The 19,035-nt window shown below is 43.2% G+C and overlaps 2 protein-coding genes across 4 annotated transcripts in view; one reads left to right on the top strand and one right to left on the bottom strand.

The window, feature by feature from the left end:
• Positions 1-1,002: 1,002 nt before the first annotated feature.
• Positions 1,003-12,013, top strand: MFSD4B (major facilitator superfamily domain containing 4B). Its single transcript, XM_049817866.1, has 4 exons — positions 1,003-1,240; positions 1,407-1,575; positions 4,490-4,606; positions 6,895-12,013. The coding sequence occupies exons 1-4, from the start codon at positions 1,037-1,039 to the stop codon at positions 8,139-8,141; spliced, it is 1,737 nt and encodes a 578-aa protein (XP_049673823.1). The 5' UTR covers positions 1,003-1,036; the 3' UTR covers positions 8,142-12,013.
• Positions 12,014-12,300: 287 nt separating this feature from the next.
• REV3L (REV3 like, DNA directed polymerase zeta catalytic subunit) overlaps positions 12,301-19,035 on the bottom strand; it is a 126,187-nt gene continuing 119,452 nt past the window's right edge. For 2 of the 3 annotated variants that reach the window (XM_049817863.1, XM_049817864.1), the window contains 4 exons: positions 18,659-18,849; positions 17,510-17,756; positions 15,889-16,098; positions 12,301-13,442 (listed from right to left, as the gene is read on the bottom strand). In XM_049817863.1, the coding sequence (XP_049673820.1) occupies positions 13,302-13,442; positions 15,889-16,098; positions 17,510-17,756; positions 18,659-18,849 (789 nt within the window). In that variant the 3' untranslated portion in view covers positions 12,301-13,301. Of the gene's footprint in view, positions 13,443-15,888; positions 16,099-17,509; positions 17,757-18,658; positions 18,850-19,035 lie in introns of those variants that run through there. The other variant, XM_049817865.1, reaches the window with a different exon arrangement.

Here is a 19,035-nt window from a genome sequence, read left to right as displayed (position 1 = left end):
GACCTATGACCAGAAGCTCAGCAGTGTTCTGCAGATGTTTGACAGTAAGACTTTGCTGTCCTTGCAAAGATCTGAACAGTCAAATTTAAATGTGATCTTGCATTGTGATTGGTTGTAGCTAGATTTTTTTAATGCATGCCTCTATTCCCTCAGGTTATCCTGAACTGGAGCTGTACCTGCACCATGCTAACTAGTGCTAGGAGAAACAGGATTAGGTTGCTGTGATCTACATGCAATGCCTGTTTTATTTTAGCAAGTATTTCTGTTTGGAGTACCTTGGAAAACAGACACAATTCAGCTTGGAGCTGCCGTTGTGGGGGCTTAAACGTGACAGGTATGGAAGTTAAAGCCCTTCTTGCAGTGAGTAGCACTTCTGTGCCCAACGGTGCTAATGAGACATTTTGAAAAACCTGTAACTGCTCTGGGCAAGGGCTAGAAATTGACGTGGGAGTGATTTGGTAGGAGTTAAGGGGAGGCCCTCCCGGTCCCCCCTCCTCTGTGTCTTGGCAAACTCTGTAAGTGTGATGTGACATAGGCCGTGTAGAAAGCCAAGACCTTTTATGCTCAGTTGTCTGAAAGGTCCAGTACGCTCTGAGTTATGTGGTAACATAGGATTTAAAAACAAACAAAACAAACAAAAAAAACCCCCACAACCCAAAAGAAACAAAAAAAACAAATCTGGTTTTTAATTGACGGGCTCCTCAGTATAACGAAAGCAGAAGCTGGCGGCAGTGTGTAAGCTCAGCTATTGCTTTCCCCAGCGCTCCCCCCCTTCGGCGGCGGTCGCTGCAGAACGTCCAAAACAATATATTAAAAAAAAAAAAAACCCGAACCAAAACCGGTATATCCGTCCGTCCGTCCGTCCTTCCTTCCTCCGGCGGCCGCCGCCATCTTGTCCTTCCGCGCGCCGCCCAGCACGCCGGGAACTGTAGTCCCGCCCCCCCCCCCCCCCGCGCGCCGCCATGCGAGGGGGCGGGGCCGGCTGTCTCGCGGTCCGCAGCGGCCGTTGGTGCCGGCGCCGTCGGCGCGAGGAGCCATGGCCGGCGCCGCGCGGAAGAAGCACGTCCGGTTCGCCGCCCCGGCCGGGGGGGAGATGGCGGCGGCGGCGGCGGCGGGTCCGCGCCTCCCCGCCGCGCCGCAGGCGGAGGTGGCCGTGACCGGCGGCGGCTGGCGGTGCGGGGAGGGAGCCGCGCTGCGGTGGTGCATCTCCGGAGCTCTGTGCGCGGCCTTCCTGGGGCTGGTGAGCGCGGGGGGGGGCTCTCCGGCCCCTTCCTTCCTTCCTTCCTTCCTTCCTTCCTTCCTCCTGTCCCTCCGCCCGGGGAGGGGGGGAAGGCGGCTGCGGCGGCGGCGGTGGTGGTGGTGGTGGTGGGCGCGGGGTCAGCCACCCCCTCTACGATGTGTTGCAGGGGATGAGCATCGCGGTTCTGGGGCCCACCTTCCAAAACCTGGCCGCCAACGTCCACAAGAACGTCAGCGACATCTACTACATCTTCGTGGGACGGTCCTTGGGCTACCTGGGGGGGTCGGTGCTCGGGGGGGTGCTCTTCGACTCCATGAACGCCCACCTCCTCCTCGGTGAGTGCCGGGCCGGGCCGCTGCCGAGGCCCTGAGGGAAACGGCTCCCTCAGAAGCTGCTGGGGTCGACTTCTCTCCCCCTTCCCCTCACGCCGCCCGTGAGGGGGACGGTGCTGTCGCGTTGATGGCGGCCGTGTGTGGAGACGCAGAAACCGGGGGCCTGTGGCGCCTGGTCGTCCCCCCCGTATCGCTGCCCTTGTGCTGCCGCTCGCTATCGCGACGCTCCGTTGGGTTCGGTTTGTTGGGACGTCGTGTGTGCCCAAGCATCTCGGCTGTACAGCGTTGTTTACAAGTGGTTGGGCTCGCTTGGGCATATCGGTTGTAACTGGTTTTGAACTGACAAAACCTGCTTGGATTGACCAAAAGGTGCCTTTGGTTTGGACAGAAAAAGTATAATGGGATTCCCCCCCCCCGCTTTGTATCAAGGAATACGCTTATTATAGATCCTCTTGGAACAGACAGGCTTCTGTAACGCCACTCTATGAAATACATATACAAAACAGGGGAAGCTGTGTTTTGGCTTTCACATGCACGCAGCAGAAACCTCCAGCAGTTATGCTGAGGCACACTTCTTTTATGAAGCTCTCTCCTCAGCCTTCCCTTTCTTAAAGCTCGTCAGAAGCCATCAACTTTGTGTACTGGACAAAAGTACTGAGATTTTGACTGGAGGGCCTTAGCCAAATTAGAACTTAAAGTGGATAAACATGAAATACCACCTGTGATGGTGGAAACTTGCTGCTCAGTTGCTGCTTAGCCATGAAAACGTTTAAACTATAGGAGCCACAGTCTTACAAGTTTTCTGGACGCATGGAAAACTCTCTCTGGCAGGAGCACAGGACTGGCTTCATCCTGGCAGAGCGTGGCTGCTCATCTGTCGGGTCGCCAAGAGCCCCATTCGGCATCCAGAAACAAAGTGCTCCTTTTAGAGTCCTGTTAGTGTCTCGTTCAGGTAGAGATGCTCGGAGCATACCTAAAATAGTTGGAAGCTCTGTCTTTTTTCTTCTTCCAAGTGCAGTAATGGCAGTATGTGCCTTCGTGCTGTAGGTTAGGGACTAAACCAAATACCGGGGCTCACTATTTTCCTTCTCCTTCCCATGCTTTTACTCGGGGAGAGTCAAACAGAACTGTGCCTCCCCTGAGGACCGTGCTGTAATCACAGGGTCAATTCAGGGAATATGAGAAGATTCATTTTCCATTGCTAGCGTTTGAACTAAGTCTCTTCTTATCCCTGTATGCCTGTCTCCTGCTGTCAGGAGCAGTCGTGTCATAGAATGTCTGTTTCTCCTCTCATTTTTCCCCCTCTTCTTGTCTTCATCTTCCTGGATCAGTCCTCATTTGCTCCTGCTCTAAGAGGTCTTTATTTGGTCTCCTCCCTGTTCTTTATTCCTCTTCTCCAGAACACCTGTAAAGTGGGTTTCCTTTAGCCTCTTTGTGCATCTGACAAGGTGAGAGTTGTCTGTATCTGATGTTTGAGACTTTACCTTTTGTAATGGAATTAATACACCTGGGGAAGTGAGTGTTATCTTGAAATAGTTTGCTTCTTTTCCTGAGGTATCATACAGGCTAGCTGTCTGTCAACAACGCTTGGAAAATGATTCATTTCCTAATCCTTTCCAATTTGGTAGTGCTTTTGGCAAAACCATGATTTGAACTACTGAATTGTCTCTCATTTTTATCATCTGAGGGCTGCCTGTAAGAGATTTTGGCTTGTGTAGTTTTACCTCCCATCTTTCAACTGCTGAAACTCTGCTACTGTACAGAGAAAAAATGGAAGGTGTAATCTGTCTTTGTTAAGGAAGCTGTACTTAATACACCCCATCTTTAGCTTTTTCTCTGTGCAGCTCAGCATGCTTGCCTTCAAAAATGTTTTGAAGCATGTAATCCAAGTATCTTGCTAGGGCTCTAGGGTTCTTGATATTTAGTTTTTTCTTTGCTGCTGTTGTTGTTTTTGTTTGGAATTAACCTAAGTAAGTTCTTAATTACATCAGTCCCCGTTGATCTTTAAGTATCTGCCCCACCTATGATCAAGCATTGATTTGAAAAATAATAGGGACGTTTGAACTGGTACAAGCTTTCTAAAAACTAATGCTGTATATTCAAGATACTAATTACAGATTATTTTATTATGAAGGTGATGATAAGCACAGAATTTAACTGCTCACCTTCTTCCTAAATGGTAATAAAAATAATTTCTAAAACACATTTTTTGAAAGGGCATGTTGTAAGTGTAGGTAATAGCAAAACTAATACAGTTAATGAATTGCCACTAAATTTATGATGAGAAATTTTGTAGTTCTGTCTCTTAAAACTCCAGAAATCCCTTGGAATACATCCCTCGTGTGAGAACAGAATATAAATGAAAGTCAGCATTTTTATATGGAGGTTGCATGTTGGCCAAGGTGCAATCACTTTATAGGATTTTAAGAGTTTAGTGATGTGGGTTCTTTTAATGTGGAGCCAAATTTAATGCTCTGCAGTTCTCGGAGGGAAAACTTCATACTGTTCAAAACCACGTTTTACTTCTTTTGCGGTGAAGTAACATTTCTAGATCAGGAGTTTGCAGAAGGTACTGAAATAGCACTTCAAAATCAAAAGTTTGCAGAAGACTTATTAGTGTTCTAGCAGCAGATGCTGCTCCCTTTGCAAATAAAGCTTTAGCAAAACAGGTTTTTCATGTAGTGTTTATATTCTGATGAAATTCCTTTTTTCTAAGTGAAAAATGATGCTGTTGAACTTTCTAGCTGCTTCTGTTAATCTTGAATTGAGGTAGTTAGGTTACATCACCTATTAGGATTATCTGTAACTTTAATAATTTTGTATGTATTTGCATTTCTTGGTCTTCTCTGTGCTTTGTAGTTTAAATGGAAACTGTAGTATGTGGGGTTTTTTGTTTTGTTTTTTTTAACCTTTCCAGCATTATCCATGTTTGGAACAACAGTTGGTCTTTATGGGATACCCTGGTGTAAGAAATCCCTGCTGTTAACTGTCTTGATGTCAGTTATTGGAGCTTCCATGGGAATTCTAGACACAGGTAAGGGACCATGTGGTCCAATGATAGTTCCTTCACTAAGCTAATTGGAAACTGCAAGCTCACCAAAACTGTTGCTGTATTTCACGTGACACATCTTGAATTAAAAGAGGGGAGCTGTTTTACCTGGCCGGGATTCTTTGATTATTCTGGTCCTGAGACTTGCAGTGTTTGTGTCTCTGTAACAGACCTTCCTGAAGGGGTTTGGGGAGCTGGGTGTCTCATGCTTCCTGGAGAAGATCAGTATGGGTTTCAGTGGGCAATTAACAGTTGTAAAGAAAGTGTCATGTGCTCTTTAAAGAGTGTTTTCTTTAAATTACTCATCTATAGGAAGCTAGTTGGGTTATGGTTCATTAGTGCCAGCTGGAGCTAAGTTAGTTAGTCCTGCGCAAGCCCTGGTGTAGGAGAGATTGATTCTCACAGTTACTGTGTTGGAGAGTTGGCCACCTAAAGCTGGCTGGGTGGCATTCAGGGGGTTCACAGCAGATGTTTGCTGCCATAGCTCACTCGCAGTACTGTGGCAACCGTCTCCCCGAATTAAGGGATTATTTGCTGCCCTTGGCCAGCCTTGCTTAGGTGGTCGGCAATACAGATTTATTCTGTGCTCCAGACTGTAAGTCTGTGGCATGTGCATACTGCAAATGGCCTGGAAAAACACTTTTGCTGGAAAGCTATTCAAAACCAATTTCTTAGGAGAGGCTCCTTAGCGGAGGAAGATGTACTGGTGAAGCTGCAGAGCAAATGTCTACAGGTGTGGTTATACCAGAGGTATGAAAAAGAAACTCCCATAGAAATAAGTTCAATGGGCATGGCTTAGAAGGGATGAGTTAGTGATGGCTGATTGTAGCAGACAGTTTGGATCGTGAGGCGAGGCCATGGCAAGAGACCTAAGCACGCTTAGAGACGACTGAGGAACGCTGGCGTACTTGCAGATGGGGATCAGGAAACAACCAAAACCACATCAGCAGCGGAGTGTTCTGGCGTTGCTGTAGAAGGTGGTGGTGAAGCCGCAACAGGCGCCCACTTGGCTGGCACCTCTCCAGTCGTGTCCCAGCAGCGTGCCAACTTCCCTGGCTTACTGAGGGAGCCTGTGGTTACTTACTAGCCAGCAAGGTACTACTGGATCTGGTTGACCAGCTTCAGGGCAGGCTTATTTCTGAGAAGGAGCTGGCTAATGAGTCAGCCTAGCTAGCCAAAACAGCCCTGGAAGCATCCCAGCCAGGGAGGGCCTGGTTTTGGTGGCTTGGCTGGTAGGCAACACAGAGGAATGATGAACCATCCGCTGTAATTCTGCGGAGTTTGAGGGAGCTCTCTTAACACTTAAAAGAACATGATACAGGATCTGGTATTGAAAAAGGTGGCTTTGCTTGGCACGGGTTATGCTAAATAACCTGAGTGCAGAGGTGTATTTGCTGTCTCTGGTAGGATTATACATAGCACTTGGTTTAAAAGTTCTTCATGTGGGAAAATCTTGTCGGCTAATTGTAAAAATGCCTTCAGTGGTGGGTGTGCTGCTTGGAAGTCAGGCCTTTGAGGCAGAGAGTCTTCCCAGCCTGAGCAGGAGTAGCAGGAGAAACGAAGAGCGAGACAGTAGAGTGTAACTGAATTTATTTGGAAAAGTGTTAGTGCTGAGTGACAAGGGCTGCTGTACTGTAGCACAGGAATTTGATTATTGTTCTTATTTTCTTGCATTCTTTTCAGGAACTACTTAAAAACGTCTCTCAGATCTTATTTTTCTAGCATTATCGTTGATCTGAGGGTGTTGTAGTTTGGTCTTTGCAGCGGTATTGTTGTAAACTCTTCTGCTTTTGGAAAATCATTTGAATACAGTTGGGGTAGTCCAAGCCCAACAGAAGCAAGTGATTCTTGATGTTTCCTGGGTTGTTGTTTAATGAAGCCTCTGATTCTTAGCATTGTGCATTTTTGCTTTTAATACTTACAGAAATGAGAAGCAGTTAAACTTGCTTTTTTGAAAAAAGGCTGAAAAAATGCTGCAAGTTGTCAAGCAGAGTAACGAAGTACGGCCATTGCAGCCGGATTAAGCCACTGCATGGCTCTTCATTTTGATTTATGTGAATACCCTCCTGAAGCTCAAGTAATCATGTGGGCTTAAGGTGCTTACAGGCAGAATTTCAGTTAACTGCAGTTTTGCATGTTGTATTTGCTAAACCTGGTATTATTGCAAATTGAATTAGTAACATAAGTTATGGTTTGCTTTGTCCTGTTCTTTCTTTAGAACAGTATCTGGTTTCAGACTGAAATGACTGAATCCTCCTCTCTCCGATCTGCAGGTGGCAATGTGCTGGCACTGAACACATGGGGAGCAGAGGCTGGGCCACACATGCAGGCCTTACACTTCAGTTTTGCTGTCGGTGCGTTTGTGGCTCCGATCCTGGCTAAAATGGCCTTGGGAGGCTCTGAATCTAAAGACCTTCTTCCAGTAGCTGAAAAGACAAACCAGTCTGTCCTGAGGTCTGTGCCAGCAGCATCAGCTGCATCAGCTACGTCAGCACTGAAACACCATCTTGGTGCAGATTTTTTGTGGTCCTATGTTGTCATCGGGACCTATCTTCTGTTAGTTTCTTTCTTCTTTTTTATTTTGTATTCAAAGGGCAGCTCGGCTCGAGACAAATCAAAGGCTTCTCTGCAGAAGTGCACGTTTGCCAAATACCACTACGCTCTTATTATTCTCCTGTTTGTATTCTTCTTCTGCTACGTGGGAGCGGAGGTCACTTACGGCTCTTACATATTTACTTATGCAAAGGTCTTTGCCGACATGAAAGAAAATGAAGCAGCCGCTTTGAATTCTGTCTTCTGGGGCGCATTTGCCGCTTGCAGAGGAGTGGCAATATTCTGTGCTGCTTGCTTGTACCCTGGTACCATGATCCTGCTGAGTATCATCGGCTCTGCTGCCTCCTCTTCGTGCTTGGCCTTCCTTGCGAGGTACCCAGCTTCGCTGTGGGTTGGAACCGCTGTGTACGGCGCGTCGATGGCTACCATCTTTCCCAGCGGCATTTCCTGGATAGAACAGTACACGGTTGTGCAAGGAAAATCGGCTTCTCTCTTTGTGATCGGCGCCGCGCTGGGCGAGATGTGCATTCCAGCCGTGGTGGGGTATCTTCAAGGAAGGTTTCACCACGTTCCCGTGGTGATGTACACTGCCTTGGTGACTTCTGCAATGACAGTTATGCTCTTCCCTCTCATGTACAAATTGGCCAACTCTCCCGGTGAGAGCGACTTGAAAGAAATGAGTGAGAGCGAGGACCGGAAAGCTTTGTTGTCAAACTCGGGGCTTAATGAGGATGAAGAGGATGAGGAGGATGCGGGAGAGTGGAACGAAGCAGACTTTGAGGTAATAGAAATGAATGACACGCTGAGAAACTCTGTGATAGAGACCTCCCGTAAGATACCAGGGGACTCTCCAGCCAAAGTCTCGCTCCAGCCCCATCTGGACAATGTACTGCGTGATTCTCCAGTGGTTGCTGGTGGCTCCCCTGGGAGGAAAAACGTGAATGTTGACCGGGAGAAGAATGATTGAAGTAAAAGCTGACTTTCTGTTTTTTTAAAGGGAAATGCAATTGAATTGTAGCTGTTCTTGTAAAGTGGTTCAGGAATCCTTTTATAGTGGTGAGGAGCGCAGCGTGTTCATTTCTGTGTTTGTCCGGCCCTTTCTCCTCTTTCATTTTCAGTCTGCAGCTGTGTGGGAAAGCCCATGATGACATGAATGAGGTAACGTGGTAAAATGTATAGACTACACCAAAAATGTTAAAACGTAAGAGACGTTTTCTAAATGTGAGGCATGCGTTTAAGTAATATATGCTGTAATAAGAACTAACTAGGAAAGAAGGGGACTGCTCAGACCACTCAAGTTTTTTGGGGTGGGTGAAGGATGCAGTTCTGAGGTGCTTGGTCACAAAACGTTTTCACGAGAGAGGAGCGAAATCCGTTATCTGTGATGCTGAACTTCCTTACCTTGTGAAAGAGGAATGTTTCTACTGCATTGAAAGTTTGTGGGTGACGTAAACCAGGAAATCAAGTCAAATTTCAGGTGATGCCCAGCAGCTGTAAGTTGGATAACCTATTGGCAAACTATATAATTTCCTGGTTCTGTCACTAAGACGAAAAAAATTAATTTTTAGGGGTGGAACCATGCCTTTGGGTTGTTTAAAAGCGGTGTATGGGAAGGGGGACAAAATGGGTCATATTAATCTGCTATAATGCATAACTCTGATTTACTAGTTAAACAGTGGTGACGAATCTAAATGGTCTAAAGTACTTGTGATTGTACTTGTGATTTTAATTACTCCATTACCACTGAAATCAAGAAATGTATGATGATAAAATTATACGTAAACAGATTACTTAATATGTGGTATTGACACAGAACTGTGGTATTTTAAGCCAGTTGTTTAAATTAAGGTTATAACAACCTTTCTGCCTTCCTGTGCCAAGACTTGAACATAGCGATGCGTTAAAGTGAAAATTTGTAAACGAGAGAGGGAACTGTTGATGAGACAATCCTTTTGATCGCGTGCCCCTTGCCAGTTGGATTGGTGCATTTGGGTTTTGTTTCCTGGGGTGATGACTTAGGGGCAGACGCTTCCTACTGGAGCGGGAGTGGTTTGTAGTTGTAGGTTCATTGCTGCTAAGCAGCAAGTCCTGGGGAAGAACCAGTCATGCCTGCAAGCCCTCCCCAGTAAGAGCCAAAAATGCAGCAGCTAATGGCAAAATCTGACTCTGAAGCAGCAGTCTTGCAATTTGTCTACTTGAAACTCCAAATTTGTAGGTTAAATATATATATATATATTTTTAAGGCTGTGTGATCAGAATGTGCTCATGTTTGGGGTTTTTTACTTTGCACTTTTAATAGTGTTTTTCTTGCTAAGAAGTTTAATTTACCAACCCAAGAGCTCTAGATGTAACATAGCACAGAACCTGAGATGCTCAGTGTATTTTCAGGTCTGGTTTTGTTCCCTCTCTTGTCCTTTGAGTGTGCAATCTCAATTCTAGCCTAGAATCTCTTGGCTTTTTCCTTTCTTCTGAGAAGCAGAGTAAGAAGCAGGAGTCAGCCTGTAGCGAAACGCGTCCAGCTTTTGCATCTTGCCATGTTGAAGGGCCTCCCTCTCCCCAGCTGTTGGCACTTAAATGCCATTGTGTTTTTGCCTGATTCCTATTTTTTTTTTCTCATGTCTGTATGTGCACTTCCGTGGCATCTTTTCCAGTGCAATGCATGAACCTGCACTTTAAAATATGGCCTTGTTTTACTTGCTACGCAAGGGTTCTCTTCTTCGCTTGAAGTAATGGTAAATGCTTTTAAGTATCAGGCCAAATCCTGTCCTAGGTACAGGTGACAGTGTTTGTTCAAGAGGAGTAAGGCTGTACGGCCTCCTGTGTTCAGTCAGTTTCATATGGTAACAGAGGAGGTGGTGTGGCAGAGGTGGCCACTTAACTTAAGTGCAGATCAAGCCTGCATTTCTTCAACTTCCCTGTTCCCTTTTTTCCTCCTGCACACTACAGTAACCGCTCCGTGTGTGCAGAAAGCAAGGGGTGGTCTCTGACGGTCAGGACGAATCCTGCTGGCGGATGGGGATGTGGGGGGAGTGATAACTGCTTCTGCTTTGCTTTTGCAGGAGTTCCTGCCCCCCCCCCCCCCCCCCCCCCGCCCCAGGAGGTCACAGGTTTCCTTCGGTAGAAACTGGGTTTGGTGCAGAACAAACAATAACAAAAGATCTGGCCGTGGTTCTGTGGCAGCTCCCTGCTGTAATGGCAATCCATAGGCTTTACCTGAACTGACTGTGAGGTAAAAAGTTTCCCCATTCCTGAGATCATGTTGCCAGAAGAGAATTAATTAGTTTAAGAAACCCACCTGGCAACCAGGAAGATTTTAAATAATCCCCAATTCATATGCTAATTTTTGGAATGAAATTCCAAATTGGAATGTCCTCCAACTAAGATTGTTCTCAGGGATAGCTAACATGTCTTGCATGATCGAGTACTAAAAACCAGAAAATGCAACTAAAGCCACATTGGGAAATGTGCTCTTTGAACCTTATCTACTTACTGTTTAGATATACAGTTATTTGTGTTTCTGTCTGACTGTCTTCCCAACAAATGTGAAAATACTGTGCAAAACAAAATGGTTTGGTTGGTTGGTTGGTTTTTAAGCTGGCTGTATTAATTATTCCTGCATGAGTCACTTGAATTCATCACCATTTTCCCCCTTTAAAACAGGAAGCTTGAGTAGTAGAAATGCAGCAAGAGCCTGGAATGCCAAGGTAAGAACAGCCTTTTTCAGAAGGTACAGGATCCAAAAAACCAGTGACAGGAAGACAGAGCGGAACTCCCGTAGTTATCTTGAGCAGTACTGTGTAGAATCATGTCTGATATGTGCAGGCCTTTGTCTGGATGGTGTCTAAATTCTGAGTCATCTCAGCAAGCATTTATGAGCCTTCAATGTCTTAGTTCTGGCCTCAAACTTGAAATGGAATGTACTTACAGAGCTCGTTCTTATCCCCTAAAAGCATGCTTTTAATAGCAGGGGCTGCCCTTTGATGAGAATGAAATGTTTAAAGCAATTTAAGATTAAAACAGATCTAGGACATTTCCAACCATGAGCCCAGCTCACAGCTGTTCTAGACAGCCTTGGTGTTCAAGGCTGTAGCTTCCATAGTTCTTGGATTTTGGTGTTCCTCAAGGCTTGTTTTTAGACAATGAATGTTAGTTTTCACAGGTTTGAATTTCCTTCGAAAGTAAGTAAATTGCTTCCTGGCATATACATTTAGAGTGAGGATCTATTTACAGTGCCTTTTAAGTTACAGATCCTCCAGAAAGCTTAAACTTAGATGTTATGGGTTGAAATTACTTGAAACAAACTGTATTACTTTACCTTACCATTGTCTTGCTTACGCTAGAAAAGTCATCTCTATGTTGAGGACAAGAACCACAGTCCCATGGATTAGATACTGAATTTTTGTCGATAAAGCCAGGACCGAGTTGAAGATAAGCACTTGCCCATTTACTCTAGTGTTAAAGGTAACCTCTTGCAGTTAAATGTCATTTAATATTTTTATTTATCCCCGCTGGATTGTAGCACAAGCACTAATGCGTTAGTCCTGGCCTTTGCACTTTTATTCTGTACATGACCAGTGCTAGAATGCAAAAGTTGGGAAAGTTTTGTGCCTTGATGGTTGGGTTTTTTTTTTAGTTACTTTGCATAAAAGTGCATCGCAATCTGTGGGTGTTCTATTATGTATTTAATAGTTTTTATTCTGCTTGGTGTGGGTTTACATTGTACTATATAATGTGAAATTTAATAGACTGACTTGTATCTTGAATGTAATAAATTCTTAACTGGAGAAGGCACTCAGGTTCCTTGATGTAAATAAAGTTTTGTTCTATTTTTCAAAGCTACCCTGGACTTCTAAATTTGAAACTTACTCCTGTTTTGACTAATGGGAAACTGGAAGTGTTTCTTTTCTGGTTTGGGGAAGGCCTTCAAGAGCTGATACCGAGGTTTTAGATCCCAAAGCTTAAGATGGAAACCGAACTGTGGCTGCTTTGCTCAAGTAAGAGTTGTCTTGTTTACGTTACTATTTGTGTGCCAAGTGAGGGAAACAAATGTGTCTGCAACTGAGGGTAAATGTAAAAAAAGCATGCAATTTTTACCATATCATTTTATTCAACTTTAATATGGTTTCCATTATTAACTTCTAAAACAAAATGATTTCCAGTTTAGAAAACAATGCACTGACCACATAATTCCTTTTCCATTTTATACAGTTATACAAATATTCTAAATACACATTTTGTCAAGATGGTGGCAAATAAGATTTAACTGTACAGTACATAAGGAAAGAAAATATTTTAAGCATATTTAGAAGCAATAGAAATGTCTATACAAAACAAGCAAAAATGGAATAAAATTTTATATTTAAAGTATTGCAACAGTCCCACAGGTTTGTAACAAAAATGTCTTTGCACAGTTCCTCACAATGCCCCATTAATAGCTAAAGCAAGACAGCAATTTTTAGAAAATAATGTTTCAAAATGCTACACATGATACTACTGTTTGCACAGTCTGATCAAAATAACAATCTACTTGGAATCAAGCAAAACTTAGGAGGAGATATACCAACCAACTTTAAAATTATCTGTATAAAAGTCATTGCACATTATTTTACTCAGTTGTTTGAAAAGTAAAAAAGTGTATTTACAAAATATTTCGCAGACAAAATTATAAAGTGAATGGATAATATATAAGTAACACGTCTTGATACTGACAGTTCAAGAACACACACTAATGGTTTTATCGTTTCAAGAGGTTTTCAGTGCTCCTTCCTCCAGGAAGTAAACTTGACTTCTACTTTGAAATGGATTTACAAGATGTTACACATAGCTATTTCAACATCAGCATTATAAAACAGTATGTTAGAAACATGAGAGAAAGAAGAAATTTGTACATCTTAAAAAGTGAGCTATTCATAGATCAACAAATGTTTGTTGTTTTGTTTTTTTGTTTATTTTTTTTTTAATTTAGTTAGGATAAACGTTCATTATTCTTCAGATAACAAACCGAACAGTTAAAATGGAAATCCTGGACTAGATGAGAATTGAAAAAGCACCATGCACAATAGTCTTAGTGTGGTAAACACTGAAGAAAAAAAAAAAATAGCACCTGGAATCCTGTAACACATATCATTTAAAACTGGTCAAGTAGCTGGCGAAGATACGGTGCCTTTGACAGTTCTCTGCTTACTCTGGAGAGCTTGAAGAGTACTGGACAGTTGAGGGAGACACACTGGATCTGCCGATCAAAGCAGCCTGTACAGTTCTTGCATATCTGGAGTACATGTAAAAAAAGCAAAACAGATTATTTCAGTCTTAACACAAGCAAGGCATAATCACTTGGGACTACCAGGGCCTCAACGTTCCATCAGCAGAACAGGCACGGCCCTACCAGCACCGAGCTTTTCCCCAACACAGAGGGATCCAGAGCAGCTCCATTCTCTGCTGCAGCCAGACGGCTCATTCTGCTGCTGCTGCTGCCTGCCCAGCCCACACCTGGAACTCAGCAGAGATCAACAGCTTGACTGTACAGCTCTGGTGTCAATCCTGCTAATTTAAGTTCTACTAGTATGTGGTGGCACTTGCAAAAATAAGGTCAAGAAGTTGAGTGGATTTCAGTGCGGCAGTGTGTTACATTCATGTTAAACTTACCCTGTATAAAAGTTTCCTAGTTAAAAAAGACAAAATGTTATTCTGCAGTTATTCTCTACACAAGAAAGGGACTTAATTCAATTAGAGTTTTACTTCCCAAGTCAGAGTTAATCAATCCCAAGACAAACACACAGGGCACGCAGGTTCCACTGCTCTCCTCATTCATGGAACTACTCCTCAAAGTAGTTAATGCTGCTTGGAAGTACTTGTAACATGAGATGCCTGATGGAATAAAGTAACAGCAGGCACGGATTCTCCAAAGGTAGCTAAAGGCCCCTGCTTTGCTAGTTTATTTTTAATCCTTTCCAGTATCTGCCACCTTCAATGTTTTTTCCAAAAAGTCAGAAATTTGCTTCCAACCAGACCTATGTTTTGTAACATCAAAATGTTACACAATGTTATCCTATGGTTTGCATAGTTTGAACAACACATCAAAATCATATCCTTTGCTTTTACATCAGTTCTTTTCCTTCTTTCCATGTTAAAATTATTTGGGCACCAGTGACCCTCTCAGCCAGACCTGTATCAGCATGGAATCCTTGCAGACCAGAAACTCAAACTGACAACAGCTGGAGAGGAGCAGCCCCTCGGCCATGTCCCACATGTGGCACCTCAGAGGATACCAGTCCTCTGACCTGCAACCATGACCAAAAGGAACAGGATTTAAATGGTTTGTTCCAGATTTGTAACCACTAGAAGAACCTCAGAAATAAGCCTACAAGAGTTCTTCTGAGAGGGACTGTGGCTGGTTTGAATGCAAGGGACCAAACTAAACGGTACTCGAGACACTTTCTAAGTTCAGTTTGCATAGAGGGGAGAAGCCTATGGCCTTAATCTATGGCATGTAATTTTTAAGTGCATTTTAAAATAAGGTACAATTCAGCATTATCAGTTTTCTGCTGGCTCTGGCATGTTTATAATCTAGGAGGGCCAAGAATTTAAGCTGTGAAGGATATGTACATCTTCATATTAAAAGAAGACAGGTGCTCTTACAGAGAGGTTGAATCATCAAACCCCAACTAGAACGGGATCCCAGGCCTTGCCAACCTGTTGCATGTTGCAGGGACAAGAGCATGTTCTGATCAAACCCACTGATCCTTCCGTGGGGCTGGACCAATCTGCCAGGTTCTGATTCATTCCAGAACAAAAGCAATGTAAAAGGTTCAGAGTACTACAGGAAAACTGCAGAACATGCATCACCTTCCTTTACTACCATTTACAATGCAGATTGGAGCAAATATTACAAAATACAGCAAGAAATAGAAGTCCACACCTTAGTAATGCAATATTTATGAATGGTGAATTATAATGGTTTTCTAGCGAGAGCCCCATGGGAAACCTATCAAATCAATGCCTAGACTACACTAACATTTATATCCCTGCAATTCAGAAAAGTCTTTAAAATGGTTCATGCGCTAGTGCTAAAAATAAATTTAAACAAAAAGATTTATTAATTATAAAATACAACAGTACAAAAATTAGGTGAGGATATGCATATGTTTCTGCAAGGGGAGGCATTGTGCTTTGCTGTAATATATTCATGAGCACAGTCAGCTACCCTCTTAATTGACTTCTAGCTTGAGGGAAAAAAAACCAGCTTGGAAAATTCCTATCGAGAGGAAAGGTAACAAGAAAACCCCCAAGCTAAAAAAAACCCCATCCATGTTATACACATAAATAAATAAATTTTCTAGGACAAATGTTTTTGTTACTTGAACATCGTCAGTTATTTTAATGCAAAAAAGGTGAATCTTTCATACTTCTACAACTCTCCATCACTGTCATTATAAAAAGGCACCTACAAACCATGTAAGATACTCTTAAAGAAGAAAAGGAGAAAAGCATCTTCTGTTCTGATTGCCCCCTTTGCCTTCAGTTTTATCCAAAGCTAAGGAGAGTAACAGCTGCTGTGCTGCCTTCAACAGCAATGGGAAAAGCAAACAAGCCATAACGCGTTTAACACCCAGTCTGTACTTCCTATTTCTGTTGGGGGCATTCAGTAACACTCTGCCTTGTAATTTCAGCCCCTGTCTTTGGCTGACAGACATCTGACAATGCTTTAATCATACCTTGACCAGCTGTTCTTGCTTACGCTCCAACTCTCGGATTTCTTGGTTGAGAATCACTGCCACATGCTGTGGCTGGCTTCTGCATTTATTACAGATCCCATACTGGGTCAGTTCATCACACACGGGACAGTGTAAGGTCGTGAAATACTGGGAGATTGTGCCTTTGCGTCCTTCTAGCTCACTGCGGGCAGTCGAGGCAGCTTTTTGAATCTGTTAAAAAAATTAAGAGGTAATGAACTTTCAAGAGAGTAGCTCGCCTTATTCCTAGATCACATAGCCTATTTTTTTAAAAAGGAGTATGAAAGTGCAACACAGCCGGCAAGGCATGGGTTCATACACAAATTACTAACACGGACTGCATCACTCTGAAGACCGTAGCACTTGCCCTGAAGTGACGCACTGAGCAGAGCCCACCCACACCTATTTCACAGGGAATCTCAGCAGAAAAGAGCAAGAGTAACCAAAGAAATCCTCGGTCACATGCTAAATTCCTGATCTCATCTAAAACTCTGCCTCCTGCAGTTGTTCCTTTGTAGATGCTGATCTGCTTCACATCCAAAGGTGCCCTGGCTGCAGCCCCAGTGGCTGCCTTCCAGATCCTGCCTCCCCTCGAGTTTCTGTGCCAGTGCAGTCCCGGTTACAGAGCTGCCACCGTCCTTTGGTCTGTGGCTCTAGCTCATGCTCCGATTTCCCCAGACAAAGCTCCACCAGGGAATTTCGTTCTCTGCACTCACTCCTGGTGCTGCATGACGTACGCTTTGTGCTATCCTTCACTCTCCTGCCTCAGATGCCCAGCTGCTCTGCTCCCTGTGACCCCCTTGGTGCTCCCTGGCCTGGCTCTTTTTGCCTTTTTAGAGCAGCTTGTTGGAGATATTTAAAGGTGCGTGTCACAGTGCCATAAGAAAGGTACAGAAAAGCAGAACTGAAGTCAATCAGGGCTATATTAAAAGTCTGCAGTGGGAAACATGATGTACAACTATGATGCTGAAGCCTACACTAAGCAGAGTAACCAAACTACAGAGATACACAGTCTTTCACCATCCCTTTTTGTCAGGGAAATGACAAACTAAAATCCAGCTATCTAACACTTCTCTTCCTGCATCTCGGTGATTTAACTTTTAGGAAAGTCAGTTTTGGATAAAATGAGTTTAAAATTTCTGGTGATGCAGATTTTTAAAAAAAGTGTTCCTGCTGCTGGGGCATTACTGCCTTTTTTTACAAAGAGGAAAGATCTTCAGACCATCTTGAAAAAACAGGAGTTCCAATATCTACTACAGAGAGATTTAAAAGGTGTTACAGCCATATAGACACATATACAAGTACTGCTAAAAATATACAGTTACAGCAAAATATTCTTTTAAACTATGGAAGGGGTCAGAAAACAGATGATGATGGTGCAATCAACCCTGCACAGAAGGGCTGGCCGAAAAAACCTGGTTTACTAAGTGAAAAAAACCACACAGAAGATCTAACAATCAGGTCTGCCTGTCTGGGCATCAAATACTGCCTTGTAAAATCACCTTTGCTGTTGCCTCATATAAACCTCATTCCATTAAAAGTCACGATAAACCCAAACACTGTATAAATGCACTGCATTTGTAATCTGTTTTCAAACACTTACCCGTGGCAACTCATGGTACCAGCTGAAGACATCTATGCCAATAAGTGAGAACACCCTAGCCAGCGGTGGCAGAATTTGTTTGGTAATATAGTACATAGCATTCAGCCTCAGGTTGGGATCCTGTAGGACTTCAATGGGCCGCCTCACCAGCTGTATCAGGGGCAGTCCCGGCATGCCGTAAACAATGACATAGGGCACTCGCTCCCCAACTCGTGGTTCAGAGCGACGATCATAGGCAAGCATTCTCCTGTTTAAAAATAGCCTTTATAATGCATCTGGAGACAATTCATAGTCATTTCATTTGCTTGTAAGCTTCCCCATCTGATATTAGTAGCTCTCCAGGCGACTGAAGTTAGTGTCTGTTATAAAGCACAGGACCCAATTGTTTCGTTTTTAATTTGTCTCATGGTCAGACCCAAAATTTAGAACTTGGAACATGAGCCCTAAAGATATGTTGTGTTTCAGGTCACTTGGATTTGCATGCAGGTTGCTTTCTAGCTACCCCTTCCTTAAAGAAATAATCTAATCAAGACCAGCCAGGGTACTAAAAAGAGTTCAAGTACCCAGAAAGCAAAGGATCGTTCAATTTGAGCAGGTATCAATCCATGACTTGGATTTTTATTTTATTTAAAACGCATGGCTTAATTTGAAGACCTTTTATATTAAGCAAGGTGGCAAAATGTGCCAGCTCACATTATCTATTACTGATAAACAATATCAACAGGATGAAATATTAACTTTAAGTAAGGTACTTTAAAAAAAAAAAAAAAAAAAGAAAAAAATTATGCCTGGTAATGTATTTCACAGCACAGAGACATCACTATTACAATTTTTAACATATCTAATATCTGTGAGTGACGGACAGTCTTGGAGAGTGTCAAGCCCTTGTACAAAACCCAAATAAGTAATACACTGTTACAGCATCCTGACAAGACTTTACTCTTAACATGCGTAGCTCTTTCCAGGACTATGAAATGGCTTTCTAGGACTACCTGATGCATGAACTCTCTTCACACACGGAATAAAGTCAGAGCCAACTGCTGCAACGATATCGAAAGCATACATCTCACTGCTACCTAGAACTATAACTTGGCAGTACAAAGGTCAGCAGAAAAAATATCTACGATTAGCATTTCTTAATCTCATTACCTGGTGATTTCCAGGGCTGGTACACAGGATCCAGGTCTGTAAGCTGAGCTCCCTCTGTACTCTTTTGCAAAGATGAAGTCTTGCATACTGGCTTTTCCTTCCAGTAACTTCATGCATTGATTCTGAACGTACTGTTTGATCTGACTTATGTCCCGTGTTTCAAATAGCAGCTTGATAGAACGCTCAAGTATCTTTAGAACCAAAGGAGAAAGGTGAGAAAAACACGTATGTTTAACTAAAAAATATTAATGCCAAATAATTCAGTAAATTATATGGAAATATTAATACACTGCTTAGAAAAAGTATCAGTTGTGAACTAGAATGTTAATATGACAACAGGTTGCATTCTGTTCCACTCAAAGACATTCATAAACACG

The sequence above is a fragment of the Accipiter gentilis genome, chromosome 15 (genome assembly GCF_929443795.1).
Source record: "Accipiter gentilis chromosome 15, bAccGen1.1, whole genome shotgun sequence".
NCBI lineage: Eukaryota > Metazoa > Chordata > Aves > Accipitriformes > Accipitridae > Astur > Astur gentilis.
The sequence above is the reverse complement of the archived record's forward strand: the minus strand, read 5'-3'. Positions and strand labels throughout refer to the sequence as shown.

Coding starts and splice junctions, on each gene's coding strand:
- MFSD4B (XM_049817866.1), top strand. CDS start 1,037: ATGGCCGGCGCCGCGCGGAAGAAGCACGTCCGGTTCGCCGCCCCGGCC. Junction 1,241..1,406: donor GCGCGGCCTTCCTGGGGCTG/GTGAGCGCGGGG, acceptor GATGTGTTGCAG/GGGATGAGCATCGCGGTTCT. Junction 1,576..4,489: donor GAACGCCCACCTCCTCCTCG/GTGAGTGCCGGG, acceptor TAACCTTTCCAG/CATTATCCATGTTTGGAACA.